The following is a 16,773-nucleotide window of genomic DNA, read 5'->3' on the forward strand; positions in this document are numbered from 1 at the left end:
AAACTTTTCAACTTTAAATGGTTTAGCACCCTCTGTCATCCCTTTCTCTCTCTGTTCTTCCCCCCCCCCCGCCTTTTTTTTTTTGTCTGCAATTAACATTTCATTGTAAACCCTGGATGCTTTCGCATTTTGGCCATTCTGAAATTTTTTAGGTCTTCAAGCATGCTCAAGTAATTGCTGCTTTGCAGGCAAAAAAGAGTTTAAGGAAAGGAGAATGATAAGTTAGACCAGTTTGTACACTGGAGTTTTTTTCAGAGGTGAAAAAGTCATTAGGCAGAAGAGGCTTCTTATTAGTACATACTCTGTCACTGTTACAGTATTTTGTAAGTGATCCCATAAGTCACCAGGACTTTCTGCTGATTAGGCTACTATTCACTTTAGGATATACTCTCACAATTTCTGGAGAAATGGCTGCTTATTTTAATGATAAGAGGTAACATCATTACAATGGCATTTATTCAAGCTTTATGTGGCTGTAGGTAACTAGATTTTTATTTTTGTTTTATAGCACAGGGTGTGAGAGCAAAATTAAGTCACTCAGGAGTAAGAAACTGCCTCAAATGTGTGATGTGAACTTCTTGGCTGATCCAAGGATGGTGTTATACTACTGTCTCGATTGAGGCAGAAATTCTAACAAAAGAGAAGGCTGCTAGAATAGATTAGTAATTTATTTTTGAGCTAGATATCTTATTTCTTCTAAGCAAAATTATTAAAAGGCATAAGATACTTTTTGTCCCTCACTAAAGATTGCTCCCATCTCGTCCTGTATCCTGGAAGTACTGGGTTACAAGTCACAGGGTCTCACCTAGGAAATACTCCCAGATGAAGCCATATGTCCCCTGACTTCCTGCTCATGTTAGAAGAATTTATTGTGTGTGTTTAAAGGCTGTAAAAAATTGCCTTTTGCCTTACTCAGAAGAAGATTTTTGAGGAATTTTGCCCCAGGGAACTGGCAGTGTTTGAATTACCCAGCCCATGGTACTTCTCTGCTGCTGTGTCAGATTATGGCACATGCTACACCTTCACTCTACTGTCTTTGCCACATAAGTTGTGTTGCAAATGATATCGATGTAACTCTGAGTAAAAAATCCTGTGTGCTATTCCTCTTCAGTTCATCTTCCCCTCAAGCTCCTTTAAACGTGAAATAACATACTTGCATCCAATTTTGCCATAGTTTTACCACTTCTCTACTAAAAGGATTTCTGTCTTGTATGAACTAGTCAAAATGAAGGACTTGCCACAAAATGCATGAAGAAGGTAAGGCACCTAGGGCATTGGAGAAGGCATTAGGACAGAGAAGTCCAATTAATCAGATGAAGACTTTCATCCTGAAAAAGGACAGGTAATTGAGACATACTCATGTAATTACAATTGATTTTTCTCACAGCAAAAAAAAGGAAGAAAAAAAACGACGCAAAGTATGTCAATTGCTGAAAGTGGTAATGGAAAAGGAAGTAATTTTAAGCAGAGATGACACTGGCTTTTTTTCTTTCCTTTTCCCTTTTAATTTTTAAAGAAAGCTATGAGTGCTGACTTCTAATCCTAAAAAGAAGGCAGTCAGGGTAAGCCTATACCAGTAAATGATATTTAAGAGTAGCAGGAAAGAGACATAACATAGAGACAGGAAAGGATGTAACAATCAAAGACCTTTTAAGTGACATGAATTAAGATTTACAATTGAATTAAGAAAGATCAGTTGTTCAAGCTCATTAAAAGATGAATGATTAGACCTTTTTTTTAAACGGTTTCTGGCCTGCTGTTCTGAACAGAAATACAATTGCAGTTTCCTTTGAACTACTTCAAGCTTTAGGGTAGGTACTGTCTTGCACTTACCTTGGCCATTCATCTTGGTTTGAAGTGACGTCTGTATTTTACCTCTGGTTAATGGTGCTCTTCATTAAGACACCTAACAATCTAAGCCATAGGTGTCAATAAAAGCCCAGACAGTATCTCTGTTGCAGCTGCAACACTAGTCCAAAAGGGCTAGCAGCAGACCTGACAACGTAACACCCTCCAGGCTTTGTTCATAAGGAGTGGGAAGCCTTAGCTTTCTGCTATGGCAAGGACCATCTAGAAGGTAGTTTGGATCTAACTAGCTCTAAAGATTTGCTCAGTGATGTCACTAATGAATATCCAGAGTTCACTGTGAATGGATTTTTGGATCTGAGGAGATCCAAGTGGAAATCAGTAGTTAAGTAGAAGCAAGTATGTTTCTAGAGTTACCCAGATGCATGATGAAAGATGCTTTACAAAGCAGTTTAAAAAGCATTTTAGCAAAAATCTTAAAAAAAAACCCTCTACATTGCTCTGCTGAAGTCTGAGTGCTGTTATAAGCATACATGGTCTCTTTTGTGTCTGACTGTTAAACGTAAAAGCTGTACTCTAAAAGTGTCAACCAGTGATTGTAACTTCAAAGAGTGATGTAACAGTGTCAGGAAAGAAAAGCAAGGTGGAAAGTAATTTAAAATTCGTGTACATTCAAGGGCAATATCATGTGTATATGGATGGTAATGTAGCTGTTAGATACACATCTAGTAAATATACTGATATTGAATAGATCTCGGAGTTAGCAAAATTTCACACTGGTGTGAAAAATTTTGTCCATAGGCTTTCAGAAAGAACTGTTCGAAGTTGTTGAGTGAAAGCACTTAATTAGAGTACTTCAATGGTGGTGTTGCTATCTTTGTTATTGATAATATGGAAATTATTTGATGTAGAGCAATACGGAAATAAATTAATGCTATTTGATTTGGATATTGGGGAAAAACATAGTCATAGACCAAATCTCTATGATACTAACTATTGTATGCACACACATACAAAAAGTTGCTGACAATTCTATAAATATTGGAAAAGCCCACTTATTCAATTTAACAGGGCTATTAAACAGAATTTTAGAGCAGAAATTGTGAGTGGAACATCTAAGTATCTAGGCACTCTAAGAGTATTTACAACTATGAAGACCTGAAATTTGGGATAATATGCGGTACGGAACAGTTCTTAGCTCAACTAGGTCTTGATCGTGTAGAAAGACTTTTATTCGTGGCTCCTAACTTCACTGGGGAAGGGTAAGACTTCAGTTTGTCATGTGATTAATGTGCCTGAATTGCAAGGCACATTTAACACATATTTTTATGAGACAAAGCTTGTACATGTTCTTTGTTCATGGAAAGTGAGAGAGACAGTGGTTCTTAGCACACCAGAGGCTCAGTCCAAGACTAAGTTTTGAATGATTACTAGAACATCTCTTCTCAGTAAGTTATATGTAGACAGCAAAAGAAAACATGTATGAGATATTGGTCTGAACTTTTTGTTGCGAAGCTACTAATCTAGAACAAAACAAAGAATAAAATGTGTGGGTTATTTTTCAAAGTTATTTGTGCGTACTAGATGATCTTAAGGTCGTTTCCAGTGCTAACTATTATATGATTCTATAATTATTCTCTTTCCTCCCAGGATCCTTGTTGGCTTTGAATTCAGCATAATTCATTTATATTGTCTTGTTTTGCATAGCTTACTTTCTTCATCGGACATCAGTCAAAATAAATTTCAAAAATATGGTGAATTCATCTCTGGTTAAAAATAGTGGGAGTGATGTAACATAGACTTTGCACTGGCTTTTCCCTAGCGATCACTATCATTGCTTACAGTGCTAGCTCAGTCTCACTGGAACGCTTCCCCAAGGGTTAGAAGAATGTGACCAGGGCTCTACCTGCTGCTCAGTGAAGCTGGACACAGTACAAAGGTGGCTGAAATAGCTTCCAATCCTAATATGAACATGTTCACAGTTATTTCTTAACTTTGTTCTTTGTCAGCTGAAATATTGCAAAAGTATTCCCATTTCACTATTTTATTTACGATTTGAATTAATGTAAAATTATATTCCCAAGCAAATGCAATTTATTCTGTTTGCTAGTGCTGTTGTAAAGGGAGAGTGCCTTGCAAACAAGTCTCAGGAGAGAATCCAGTAAGCCACTATTTCATCCTAGTGTCTAGTAAGGACCTGTCCTTCAAAACAGCATTTTCTTTCCCTGAGACTGACTCTTTGATCTTTAAAAGAATATGAACATTTTTTAGAAATTTGATGTACTTTCATCTAAAGTTATGTTCTTTGGCCGCAAAGATTCAGTAGTTCTGATCTCAGAGTGACATGTTTAGCAGGAGGACATGTTTAGACCTCTGTTTTCCAGCTGTCACACTTTTATAGTATCTCTTTTAGATATTCTATGACATTATCTCTGCTTCCTTCTGAAACAGAAGAGAATATGTCCTAATTTTGGAAACCCCTCCTGAAGCCAGGGGAAGCCCTGTACTGAGCTGCAGTGGCTCTTGTGTTATTTATGGACTGGCAGGCAGCAGAATGAAGCCTGATCATGTGAAATTTCTAGCCCAGACTTAGCTTTACAGATCTGGAGGACTGGGTTGGTTTGGAATATGAAATGGGAGTTTTTACTGCTTATGTGAAGTGAATCTTGAGTGTTATTGGGGAAGTCCAATATTTAGTACTTGGTAGTTGTTGGGTTAATTCCGTCAAAACATCTCTTTGAGTGAACAAACTGTCTCACAGATTAGGAACAATATTAGAAAAGTGGGCAGTAATTGGATGACAGAATCAGAACAGTATTTGGAACTTTCCTCAGCAACATGCTTATTTTTACAGATCTATGCAACATTTTAGCGAAAATATGGCAAGTTGCGGTTTTATCTTCACCATAAACATAATGCTCACGCATTTTCCATCTAGAATACCTGGAGAGGATCCCAGGCTATCAAAGCTGGAATCTGCTCCTTAGATGAATTTAATTTCAGTGAGTTCTGACATGACTTTCTGATGAAAGACCAGCTTATGAAAATAAGCATGACGTGCAAATATGATTTGGTATGCAGATTGGAACTGCCCCTCTTTCAAAATACCATGTTGCAGATCTCTTGTCTTGCTGAAAAAATAGTCTCTACTGAAAGTGTAACCAAATTTATGGTTTTGTGTCTTCTTCAATGCAGCATTCAAACACTAGCTTAACTTTACACATATGTTTGTTATTCTAGATAAGGAAGCTTATTTATGGTGAGACCTGGTAAGGCAGCAAATAGTATTGAGTAGAAGAAAAATAAAGATTCAGCTTGTAAAAATATTCCATTTCTCAGCCTCTTACCATTGTCCTTATTTTTTCTAATATGGAACCAATATAACAACTATACTTGACCAAGGAGCAGCACTGGGAGGTGTTAATGGACAGAAAAACCTCTGAGATCTTTTTTTACCTGATGGCTTGTAGTAGACCTCTGCTCGTAAAGATTCCATGTAAACAGCTGATCTTAAACTTGAATTTCTTAGTTTTAAAGCAATTCTGAAATTATTTTATTGCTAGTGCAGTCATAGAAATATATCAATGTTCGTAGGAGATGCAAGGCGATTTTCTTGTCAGGAGTGGAATCTTAGAACCAAATAGCTTGTGTCTGCTGCATCCAGTAATGTTCCATCAGTTTTCAACAGATGAAAACTGCAATTTTTTTGCTTTTTTGAAATTCTTGTTTGAATAAGGGTAGCTATTTCTTCTGTTGTTACTACAACACCAATGGACTCTTATTGAGCTGCTCACTAAAAGTTTTATAGCTAAAGTGCTGTGAGTGTTTTCATTACAAATGGCTATCATAAAGCTCTATAACTTGCTTGTAAAACTTCTCTGCCAATAAAAATCTGGCACCTACAAAGTTGGTTCTGGAGGTAATTTATTTAAATTGATTTACTAAAATAATTGGACAGCCATTGTGAAGTAAAGAATGCAGCAAAAAATTATATTAATGCTTGGTGCTTTCTTAAAAGCAGCAAAGTTTTAGAAAGAACAGTGTGGGTGAAACACAGAGACAGTTTTGGCAATTATGTGAATTTAGAAATAAAAATATTTTTCTGAAAAATTTGCTGTATATATTTAATACATGATATTAGATAAACATCCTACTGTTAATGGTGTTTAATTAGTATACATGTGGTTCAAATACTGCAGAGGCCCTGCATTTCAGAGACTGGATATTTTTTAGGCTAAACCAAGTGATACTGTTGAAATGAGAAATATTTGCAGGAAAATTGTTTTCATAAGAATCCATTTCATATTTAAAATAACAACAAACCAGATGACATCCTGTGCTATCTCCATTGGTCATTCACTCTCTCTGCCTTTCTAATGTAACTCTACTTTCTCCTGTGGTGTTTCATTGTCATACTTCAAGCACAGGATAGGGTTATGTTTGTTTATAACTTCATGTATAATGATCTGTTCAAGAATTTTAATTTGATGAGAGAAGTTGTACATGAAATTCCAGTAATAATTAATGATAAACTCTTTTTAAAATTTAGCATAATTGTCGTAAGGTTTGAAAGTATTGACTTAAACAGATCCAGAATTCTAGCAGGAAGATTATCAGAGACTTTTCCTGAGAGAAAAAAAGACACTATGAAGAGTTAGATTATCTGATAACGACTGATTTGCTGTGACCTCCATGTTGCTCTTTTTGCACAGAGGCACTTTCTCATTATTGTAATAGATGAAAAGGGTCCTCTAAAAATGTGGAGTACATAGGACTTTTTTTCCCCTCGTGAAGAGGTACACGAATAGACAGTTTTGAAAATAAAATCCATGGTGTCACACCAAAAACTGAATGATGCAAAGTAATCAAACATATCACAAGAGTGTTCTTGTTTTTAAATGCCAGACACCGGGTACTTGAGAATATGCCCTCCTGCAATGCAATGTGTGACATTATTTATTTAAAACTAGTGAGTACATCTCATTTTCTGGAGTGCCCTGCTATGCATAAGCCTGAAGCCCTTGTTTGTTTATAGGAATAGTTGAGATGTGTTATTTTCTTTTTCTCAGACTGTGATCCCCCAGGGTAAATAAAAATGAGGGCTATGGGAAAACTACTAATGTATGGTTTTTCTCTAATTCAGACTGCAGAACCCAGTATCTTGTTCAGCATTCTTATATAACACATGACAGTTCCTCTCATCTTGTTGCTGAGGCCTTCTTGTGTCCGTGTAGCTTCATTTTAATGAAATTCAGACCCCAAATAAAATATATAAAGTCTTATCCATTATTTAAAAGAAACAAGCATATACTTTCTGTAAGTTGTAATGCAGATGTCAAGAAAATCCTACAAATAGGAATAGATTCCTGCAACTTAAAACCAAGTCAGTACATCCATCCCTCCAAAATATAGGGCAAAAGAATCTGAGAAACCTTTGGCTTCTGTCATGTGTCACATAACTTGAAGAATTTATTCTCTAACTTTATCATATGTGAACCCAAATAGTTCTCCCCTCTTCTTATATGCTGCTGAGATTGCAGATAACAGTCATTATCGTGATTCTATTTTAGTTGTGACAGAACAAGAGAACGTTAATGAATGTTGAATACAAAGGTAATTGAAAATGCCTTTTTTCCCAAGCCAGTGGGTTCATCTGTGCTCAATAGTTTTCCTTCTGTTTCATTAATGTATCCCAATTCTGCAAACACCAAGAGTGGTTGAGCGTTAGGATCTGTACTAGAGATAACTTCTACATAACTGCAAGTGAATTCCTTTGCAGTCTTTTCTCCTTTGTAGCCACTCAGCAACTGTCCTGTAGAATTGAAGGCATGTGAAGAGATCAGGTAAGCTGAACGTATCCTTGCATGGTTCACCTATGTTTGTAGAGGGTAGTTTGAAGCAATGTAAGCTGTGATTTATGGGAGTGGGAATATGTGAGCTAATAGGCTAATAGCAGTACAGTTCCTGGTTTCTTTTATCAACTACAGAAATAATACTTTAAAAGACTGTCTTACCCTTCATATCATTCCTCAAAACTGAGGGAGTTCAAAGCCAGCTATTCGCTTAATCCTTGAAGTGAAGACAAGAGGCAAGTCTAGATTTTGATTTTATTGATTTTTGTCTATCCTTTCTGTAAAATGACTTATTCTCTACTACCTCTTTGACAAGCAGTTATACTTTTTATCTGCAAGAGTGTCAGAGTATCACTGAGTGCCGAAGAACATGCACTGTGTAATAACTGTTTGACTGCTTTCCCTAGGTTTAATAAAGAGAAAAAGTTTACATACTATTTATATTTTCAGTCCCAGTCAGCCTAGAAATAGGAACTTGTTATTTCATCTTGCTCTGCAGGTTGTTTCTTCCTGCAGCAAGGCTGCAAGGTTGTACTCAGGCATTGCTACATTTAGTGCATCCTTCAAGCTGATACAGCCAAATGTTGTTTTTTTTTGTTTTGTTTTGTTTTTTGGGGGGGAGGTGGTTTTTTTGGTGTTTGTTTTTTTTTTGAGAGGAGGTTGAGTTTTTTTTTTTTTTCATGCCATATAACAGTACTTCACATATAGATCTGATCATCTTTATGCTTTCCCTTGATGGCAGAACATAAAGCAAAACAAATACCTCTTCATTAGCTTGACCATGTTCTGAAGGAGGGGAGTTTAAAAGGGAATCCTTAGTTGAAGATGCCATGAAAAAAGCACCCACCCACAGCCAATTTAGATACACAGCTAAGGTTATTGCCAGCACTTTTAAAGCTACTGATTTGGGAACCATTCAGCCTTTATCCAGCCCCACACTATTCTGTAGGGTATACAATATGGCACGTAAATCAGGTCCTATGGCCACTGTTGTACAGCAGTAGTTATAAAAATCATTACAGTTTTGTTCACTGGTCACTGCTGCTGCCATGAAATTGCTGCAGTAGCTTTGATTACTTGGAATAGTATTTGTGGACATTTTAATGGCATCACTCTATTAATATGCCATCTCACTCTAAAAATAGCTGACCAGACCTTCATTTGGTATAAATCACCAAAGTTCTCAGTGGAGCTAAAGCAGTTTTTAGCTGCAGAGCACTTTGCAGGGAAAATGTTCAAATACGAAAAATTGTGTGTAAGGTATACATTTGATCTTTTCCTTTCCTTTCTTTCAACATAGAAATTAAACGAGACTTGCAGGCCTTCTACAGTTGCAGGCTAAGTTACAGAAGTTGACATAAGATATACCTCAGCTTTGATGATCAGAAATTCATTTAACGAGTAACAAGTCATTAAAATATCAATATACGGATTTTGCTGGATGACATTTTCAATGGAGTAGCAGAGTAGTGAAGTGACCCCATGGTTTGTGCGACAGTTTGGGAGTGAAGTAGATTGTGTTCAAAGAATGCTGAGTAGGGGATTCAAACATTTTCTGAATATGGTAATTTTTCCTTCCTTCCTTCTCTGTTTCCATCTTCCTTATCCAATAAATCCTAATGTGTTTGGATTTTTATCTAGCTATGCATTTTCTATTTAGTCTACTAATGTTCATGTCTTCACCTATACAGTTAACCTGTCCTAGTTTCAAGTTAGAGGTGCTAATACAGGTATGAAAGGATAAAAAAGCACAACTCTTGATTTGTCAGTTCATGACTGCTTGATGCAGCCTCTGCTTTTGAAATTCTCCTCTACCCTCTTTGGGAAATCAATAAAGAGAATTAAAAAAAAACCAAACAAAAAACCCAAACAAACAAACAAACAAAAAAACCAAAACAAAACTCTGAGAAAACTTACCAACACATAGAGATCATCAAATGTTAAAAGTGGGCAAACAGGAATGTTAGAGAAAGTTATAGTATGAGAAAAGGCCTTCAGCAGCTTTCCACACAAATGAAGACAGGCATTATTAAACAGGCAGTGAGTCTTGGTTCCCAGCATGGCATGGAAAGCCTGCCTTGAACCTTCTTGTGGAAAGCAGAGACTTAAGATTGTTGTGTGTAACATTTAAAATCATGAAGTAATTTATACAGTTCATTCAAGTTCAGTATTGGTATCTTTAAGAGATGCCTAAGAACAGGCATCCTGAAGAAAGAAGAGGGCTGCCCCTGACCTCATTCATTCCTGTTGCAGAGAAAAGGAATTATTTCCTTTCAGAAGACTTGATCTATGCAGTAAAGTGCTCTCACATTTGTCATTGGATTAAGTTTCTGTAACAGGGCTATGCTCATAAGGATGTAAATTCCTGGCATTTTTCCAGTTATCAATATTGAAATTTTAGTGATCAAGCATTTACTGAATGCCATTCCTCAAATGCAAGGTCTCCACAGCATCTTGTTGCATTCATGGAATTCATTTGTTTTCATTATCTGGCTAACTGGTTCTTTTGTATTGCCAAGGTAATGAACACATTTGACTTTTAGCTGATTACTTCACCAAAATTAAACAGAAAACAGGGCAGCCATCCAAAGCTCCTTTCAGTGTGAAAGCTAATTATAAAAATGCTTTGAGCAGCAATTTCTTTTTGGATGTTAAAGTGCTTTTATTAGATTGTTCCCTTGTAATTTTAAAATTTATTGCTAGATACTTATAAATGGGGTTGCCCGCTGAAGTAGAATTATTTTATTTTCTATATTTAAGAATGCAGACAAAAGTGTACAGAGCAAATTTTAGCCTGAATTTGATAGTATTTTACATGATTCTGAATACAAATGAAAGTAGCTAGTGCTGGCTTTCAAGGAAAAAGATATGTATTTTACCTTTCTGCTGAATATAAACATATATCCACTTCTACTTACAATTCAGCAACTCACAATTTCAAAAAAAAAAAGAAAGCTAGTTGGCAAATAAAAACCCCCAAATATCTGATTTAAAAGTTGAGTACAACCCTGTATTGTTAGAAGCCTTTATTTTATAGTGTAGATACAAACAAACAGTGGTGATGGAAAAATCTAACCATGTGCTTGTACCTGTCTTTCATAAGACATTACTTGTTCTGAAATAGCATAAAACTACACTAAAATAGTTCTGTCAAGGTCATGGAGTGGGATATGGCCAAATGAATTTTAGCCTGTAAATTCTGAGGTGAAGAATGCTGTATCCTGTTGCCAGATCTTGGAAGAAATTTCTAGTGAAGTATTTTTTGAATACCTTGGAATATATTTAACTTTTTATACTGACTGTTGTTATTAGCATCCTTCAGACCCCACACAAGGTGTGATCTGGGGAGGTTTCAAGGTGGCAAAGGTGGGGGGTTTTGCCTATGATAGTCTAGCACACTTTGGCTACTAAATCATCTTGTGAGGACATATATTAATTCTTGACACCAAGATCTATTAATATACCTTGAAGCCAAGTGAATTATGTGAATCTGCTCTTTCAAGCTGTAGAATTCTGCCATAACTAGGAGGAAATATTTTTTTGTAGGTAGATTAATGTTGAAAGCTTGTCAAGAAAAAGTTAAGTGTTGAAAATTTATTCCTCCTCTTCTTGCCAGTACTTAAGCTTCTACACTAAATCCCATTTGTAATCTGAGGAAAAATAGAGATAAAATTTCTTTTGTATTTATCTCTGTTATTAGGGTTCCAATGATATAGTCTATTGCCTGTTAAAAAGTGCATCCCAGTGAATGATCTTCCCGAGGTTAATTTTTGCTCCCATTGATCTGAGAGCTTTTCTTGTAAAATACAGTAACTGTCAGTACTTATCAAATAATTTAATCCATGCCCACTGCAGGGTAAGTAATTATGGTAACTCAACATTCTGTATTAATAAATAACAAAAGCGTGAATAAGAGATTTGCTTTCTGGAGATAATGGGTGGGATATAACATGCATGTTTTGAGGAAGCTTTGAATAGAAGGAGAATGCAGAGTGAACAAGAAACATAAGAAATAGTCTTGGTTAGTGTACAACGCAAATGTGGGCTTGTTTTCACTTGACAGAAACAGTATATTTCAGTGCCAAGCTTTTGTAGCTCCTCTGTATCGGTAGTGTCCAAGCAACATATAAGGCAATTGGCCCCACACTTTTTCAGAAATTCAAATAAATAAATAAATAAAGTCCAGTTTTTAAAGTACTCAGTGAAGCTTGTGAAAGCTCTGATCATATTTGTAAACTGTCCCTATAGTTACATTAGTTTTATTCATATAAAGATTTTAATTAGTGCATTTATGTGAATTTGACTTAAGCACATCCATAATTAATTACATAAAACTTCATGTTTTGTCTCCTCTAAGCATGTCTACCTACCTGCTTGACAATGCGATGAATCATTCAGTGATATGTTAAACAAGGGGTGAATCACAGTCCTGTTAATTTGAACGTTTACAGATTATGCCATTGCCTACAGAGAAACTTGCTTTTCTGGTTGTGGTTGTTAACAGATGATATGTTCTTGCAATTTAAACTATGCCTTTGGTTATGCTCTACTGTGGTCTTTCACTGTGTCAGTGGGTCTCCTATAATCCAGAGCAAGGTGTGCATATGTGATATACATGCCTACAATGTGTAATGAATGAGTTTAGAACACTTCAGACACTCTAAAAGCATAAACTGAGGTAGATTTTACTTATTTTTCTGTTTCTCTTCCAAGTGACCAAGGGATATATTGACCTAGCTTTAATGTGAGCGCTGTGCAAGCTCATCAAGTGCAGTTTGGCCAGGGTCTCTCCCAAACAGTATTTTTTTGATCCTGCATTGGCTTTGTGAAAGGTTCAGAAAAAAATGAAAAAAAAAAAAGTCTTTGAAGAACTTGTCGCACACTCAGGCTTGAGTTTTGCAGTGGGACACACTCAGACAGGAGCTTAAATGAGGCTGTGGCGTATTGGCAGTCAGCATTTGCTTATCAGAGCATATTTTTGGATTCATGTTTAACTTGAGATGTTTGCCAGAAAATACTTGTTTGTTTGACCAAAATAAATTCAGAAGAAACATTAAGGGGGAAGGAAATGCAAGGCTTACTGCTGGTCAACAAACTTCTATGCTGAACTCATTTGTATTTGCTAAACTGAAACTTCTTATGTCATAAATGCCAACAAGTTCAAGTCATCTTTGAAAATAAACTGGGTAGTTTAGCCACAACCGAGAAAAAATAATTGCAAACCCATCTTTAGTTGCAAAAGTATTTCCTGGAGTATTTCCAACTTGTACCTATTGTTTTTCCATAGGTTGATGGAATACTGTGCCTGGCTGACATTCTTACTGATAACAGCCATTCTGAAGCTACTCATGCAGAAGCAGCAGCAGTAATTGCACAAATCACCTCTCCGCATCTCACTTTCACACAACATCTCAGCAGCTTCCTGGAAAATATGGAAGAAATTTTAACAGCACTTGTCAGTAAGTTCTTTATGGGACTTCTGTGTCTTTTTAGTCAAAATAACATGCTGGGGTAGGACTTTAGAAATGTTTCCTAAATTATGTTTTCCCTTTTTTCCTTAACAGATAAAATAACTCAGTCATTTTAAATTCTGAATCAGAACATTCTGCTATTATATAGTTTTTTTACTCCAGTCCGTATTTGGATAGAATTAATGCATATTTATCAAAATAATACTGTATAAAATTCTACCATAAGAGCCACATAACAAATTCAGCTAAGTTACTAAACATTATGCTTCTTGTATTTTCTAAATATGCTAGAACTCAAGCTCATCACTGCATCTACGTTCGTATGATACTTCAGAGGAAAACTACAGTATAGTATAATCTATGGGCATTGTTATGAGAAAATAACAGATCTATCTTTCTTGTCTAGGCCTCTGATCCATGGTAAAATCAGGCAAAGGTAATGGCAAACGTTTCCTTAAGCTGGGTCAGTGAGGATACTTCAGAATGACAAGATGATATTTCTCATGACTTTGTAAAGCAAGGACTCTTATTTCTGTCATAGGGCTGCATCTCTCTCAAATTTCAGAATCTTTCAGTCAAGTGCTGTCTTCCCCTCTCTGATCTGGAAATTCAGTTTCCCAGCGCTTTATGTCAGAAAGTACAGTTTAGGTCATTGAATTTGAGTTCTCATGTATAATAGGTCAACACATCTGAATATTTCTCTACTGAGCCCAATGGTTACAGTTAAACTACAGGACTTCAATTTTCATGTATGTTGGTTTTGTTTTGGGATTGGTTTTTTGTTTGCTGTTTTTTTTTGTTTTTCTTTTTTTTTCGGTTTTATCGGGTTTTCTGTTCATTTGGTTTTGTTTGTTTTTTTTTTTGTTTTGGTTTTGTTTGGGTTCTTTTTCTTTAATAGAACAATAAAAGAATATGGTAGTGCCAGTGATGGCTGGGAATTATCTGACAGTTATTTAGATATTCTTCAATGTGCCCATGCAGAGCTAGTACTGAAATCAAGGAAGCAATTTCTTCTTGATGACCAGACTGTACAGCAACAAATGTTGAAGGTTCGGCCCTGAGCTTGCCCTGAATCCCGTGGGTGGAATTAACTTGTGCTGAGCTTGGTTCTGCTGTAGCTAGACTGCTAGAGACATCCAACCTGACTTCCGAGGAATTTCCAGGTTATTTCTGTGTACCATGGTCAAGGGACAATCTGAACAGCCTATCCAGAAGATACTAGCAGGTGGAACATTTCCCCAGCTGTCACTGTTTAAGTTCCATGGGAACTTTAGGCTTATATACTGTTCCCAAGAAATATAAGCATTAAGAATAGAACATGTATAACTTTGGAAGAGCTGTTTCAGTAAACACACACCAGTTTCCCTGTGATATTTGTAACTCTGTAATTGAATTACTGCAACATGTCTAATTTTTAGACCATGCTGAAATCCAATTATCAGGTGATTCAGATCTTAGTTAAATTACATGTGTGCAAGGAATCGAAAGTTAGCAGTCTCTTCAGCACCTGTATTAAATCAGAAAAATGTGCAGAATGATCTGTAGAGAAATAGGTTTAGAGGTAGGCAACATATATACCTATCTTGTTCTAAAGAATAGGATATATAGCAGAATTATTCTCTTACGGATCAGTTTCTGTTAGCCTTCTGCATCCTGTATTTCATATTATTTATTTATAGCAAGCTTTATGTTGAACAGCATTCAGTGGAATATTCCCTGTAGAATGCTATACCAGGTAGACTACCTCGTTGATTAGATGAATGTAAGAAATGCTTGGTTTCTAAGTTCATGTTTACCATTTTTCCCTGGTTTTGTGGTTCAAATGAAAGTGCATAATGTTAATTATGTTAATTACACCCTGGAGTGTGACATATGCCCAGGTGGCCAAGAAGGCTAATAGCATCCTGGCTTGTATCAGAAACAGTGCAGCAGGCAGGAGTAGGGAAGTGATCATTCACCTGTACTCGGCACTGGTGAGGCTGCACCTCAAATACTGTGTTTGTTTTTGAGCCCCTCACTAAAAAAAGAGACATCAAGTGCTGAAGCATGTCCAAAGAATGTCAACGAAGCTGGTGAAGGCTCTATAGAACAAGTTCTATAAGGAAGGAGCAGCTGAGGGAACTGGGGTTGTTTAGTCTGGAGAAGAGGAGGCTGAGGGAAGACCTTATCACTCTCTGCAAACTACCTGAAAGAAGTTTGTAGTGAGATGGGTGTCAGTCTCTTCTCCCAGGTAATAAATAATTGAACAAGAGGAAATTGCCTCAAGTTATACCAGGGGAGGTTTAGGCTGGATATTAGGAAAAAACCCTTCACCAAAAGGGTTGTCAAGCGTTTGGGAAGGCTGCTCAGGGAAGTGGTTGATTCAGTATCCCTGGAGGTATTTAAAAGACCTCCTCTAGATGTGGTACTTCGGGACATGGTTTAGTAGTGGACTTGGCAGTGTTAGGTTAACAGCTGGACTTGATAATCTTAAAGGTCTTTTCCAACCTAAAGGATTATATCATATTATATAATTGACAAAATAAAGATGTTTGTTTTATTTTGTTTTTTTTACCTTGATTACTATGAAGTTGGTCTTAGATACTAAGATTACTCATACAAGTTGCAGATGCTTAAATGTTGCCTTGAAACACCTAACCACGCTTTTTGCAATGAAGCAATGACTTTTATTCATTTTTGCATTCATAGAATTGTGCCAAGAAGCCTCATCTGGTGAAGTTTTCCTGCTGGCCTCAGCAGCTCTTGCCAATATTACTTTCTTTGATACCATGTCTTGTGAAATATTGCTCCAGTTAAATGCAATGAAGATTCTTCTTGCAGCATGTTCAGACAGACACATAGTGGATACCCCATATTCCCGAGATCAGGTGAGCAGTTCCTCAGCAAGATGCTGTCTGAGCATATTTGTGTAAAAGTCAACAGGTTTCAGCTCTGTTTTGATATAGTCAAACCTAAGTTGCTTTCATGAATCTGTTCTTGGCTCTTTTCGATATATCGCTCTTTCATTATCTGCTTCTGTTCCTTTTTGTTATGAGAATTATGATATATGAAAGCTTTTAATATCTTTTTAATAAATATCCATATTTCTAAGATACTAGAATATTTTTTCATCATGAAGGTGGCCAAACAGTGACACAGAGGCCCAAGGAGGCTATGGAATCTCTGCCTACAGAGGTATTCAAAACTTGACTGGACAGAACTTTGAGGCAAATAAGATATACATGGAGACTGGAGCCTAAACATATAATTGTCAGTTCAAAGATGAATTAACTCCAAAAGCTGAATTAAGAATCTGATCCTCAGCCCATTGACCTCAGTGGGCTTTGGATCAAGTCTTCACTGCATAGTAAATTGTTTGCAAGTTTTACTGGCAAATACTGCTGATTTACTTTTACATTTCCCTTTCTTTTTCACCATTTTTTTTTCATAGACACATGTGTGCTAATGCATAGATAGAGGGAATTCTTTTGTTCCTCTCAGGTACTGTCATGCAAGTGGGTGCTGCAGAGGCACTACTTATTTGATAGCCTCGGCAGTGTAACAGGTATGAGGCTTGAGTGTTTCAGTAGTTATTACTAAGGGATGGAGGTTGATAGTCTTCTCACTTAACCTGCTTTTGTTTATGAGACATTGTGGATGTAACT

General features: G+C 36.4%; 1 protein-coding gene across 1 annotated transcript in view; it reads left to right on the forward strand.

Annotated features, from left to right (window-relative positions):
• Positions 1-16,773, forward strand: part of INSC (INSC spindle orientation adaptor protein) — a 104,822-nt gene that overhangs the window by 70,661 nt on the left and 17,388 nt on the right. Inside the window, exons 8-9 of the mRNA XM_061464239.1 lie at positions 12,946-13,117; positions 15,818-15,996. Of these exons, the coding sequence (XP_061320223.1) occupies positions 12,946-13,117; positions 15,818-15,996 (351 nt within the window). The remainder of the gene's footprint in view (positions 1-12,945; positions 13,118-15,817; positions 15,997-16,773) is intronic.

Source organism: Pezoporus flaviventris, unplaced genomic scaffold (genome assembly GCF_033815535.1).
Source record: "Pezoporus flaviventris isolate CSIRO_AGI_PZ_B2104156 unplaced genomic scaffold, CSIRO_AGI_Pfla_v1 ptg000036l, whole genome shotgun sequence".
NCBI lineage: Eukaryota > Metazoa > Chordata > Aves > Psittaciformes > Psittacidae > Pezoporus > Pezoporus flaviventris.